This window comes from Nannospalax galili, unplaced genomic scaffold (assembly GCF_000622305.1).
Source record: "Nannospalax galili isolate Female #2095 unplaced genomic scaffold, S.galili_v1.0 scaffold196, whole genome shotgun sequence".
NCBI lineage: Eukaryota > Metazoa > Chordata > Mammalia > Rodentia > Spalacidae > Nannospalax > Nannospalax galili.
This window is the reverse complement of record NW_008337421.1, coordinates 442,438-443,401: the sequence shown is the minus strand read 5'-3', so window position 1 is coordinate 443,401 and position 964 is coordinate 442,438. Positions and strand designations below refer to the sequence as shown.

Below are 964 nucleotides of genomic sequence, written 5' to 3'. Positions count from 1 at the left end.
GCCACCTGCTCTGTCAGCTCCACCCACCGGGCCTGCTCTGTATCTCTAGGCCCAAGAGGAGTGCAAACACTAGCCTGAGCCCCAGGACAACCAGCTGCATGTTCTCACAGGAGCCAAAATATAGAGACACTGAGTAAGACACCGGGTAAGACACCAAGCCCTAGAACTGGGACAGGAGGGGCAAAGATGGGGGAGTGCTTAAGGGGGGGCTGAGCTGATTTGAGTACACTTTGCAGACAGGAAGTGAATTGCAGATATGACCCCACAGCAACAGCGGAGGACCTATGGGAAGAGACAGGGAACAACACAGGGATGGGAGGAGTTATTTCTGTTCCCACAGGAAACATGGGTCCTAAGCTGCCCGGGTCCAGACTCTGTCTCCTCCTCCTGCTGAGGCTTCTGATAATGGTTGTTTCATTCCAGATCGTACCCAATGTAACCCGTTCTCAGTGGTTTGATATCCAGCATGTAAAGATGGCCCACCCCCAGTGTAATAATGCAATGCAGGTAGTTAACAGTTATACAGGTCGGTGCAAAAACAAAAATGCTTTCCTTCATACAACTTTTGCTAATGTTGTTTGTGTTTGTGGCAATATAAATACGACCTGCAGAGATAACTCAACTAACTGTCATAATAGTTCATCTCTGGTATGTCTGTCTGTGACCTCCAAACTCCAGCAACTAATTATACGAGATGCACACATAACAGTTACAGGAAAGGAAATCAGTTATCAAGGGAAACAAACAAAGGAGCTTAGAATGATACCAGAAACAGTCTGTGGCAAGCTCCAAGAGAGGAAGGGGAAGGCTTCCTGTGACTTTTTATGAATCACAGGGCCGTTTACATACTGTAAAGAAATAGAAAAAGAGATGAAGGAACCCACCTCAACAGAACAAGCAGGTTTATTAGTCAGAGACTAAACCTGAGAGGCTCTTTGTGGCCCAGGATCTGGAGGAGAGCCTC

At 47.2% G+C, this 964-nt stretch overlaps 1 protein-coding gene across 1 annotated transcript; it reads left to right on the top strand.

The window, feature by feature from the left end:
* The first annotated feature begins 345 nt into the window (after positions 1-345).
* Positions 346-758, top strand: LOC103733690 (ribonuclease 2B-like). The gene is given in 2 exon segments (XM_008832579.1): positions 346-649; positions 652-758. Coding segments are annotated over 2 exon segments (411 nt in total).
* Positions 759-964: the final 206 nt, after the last annotated feature.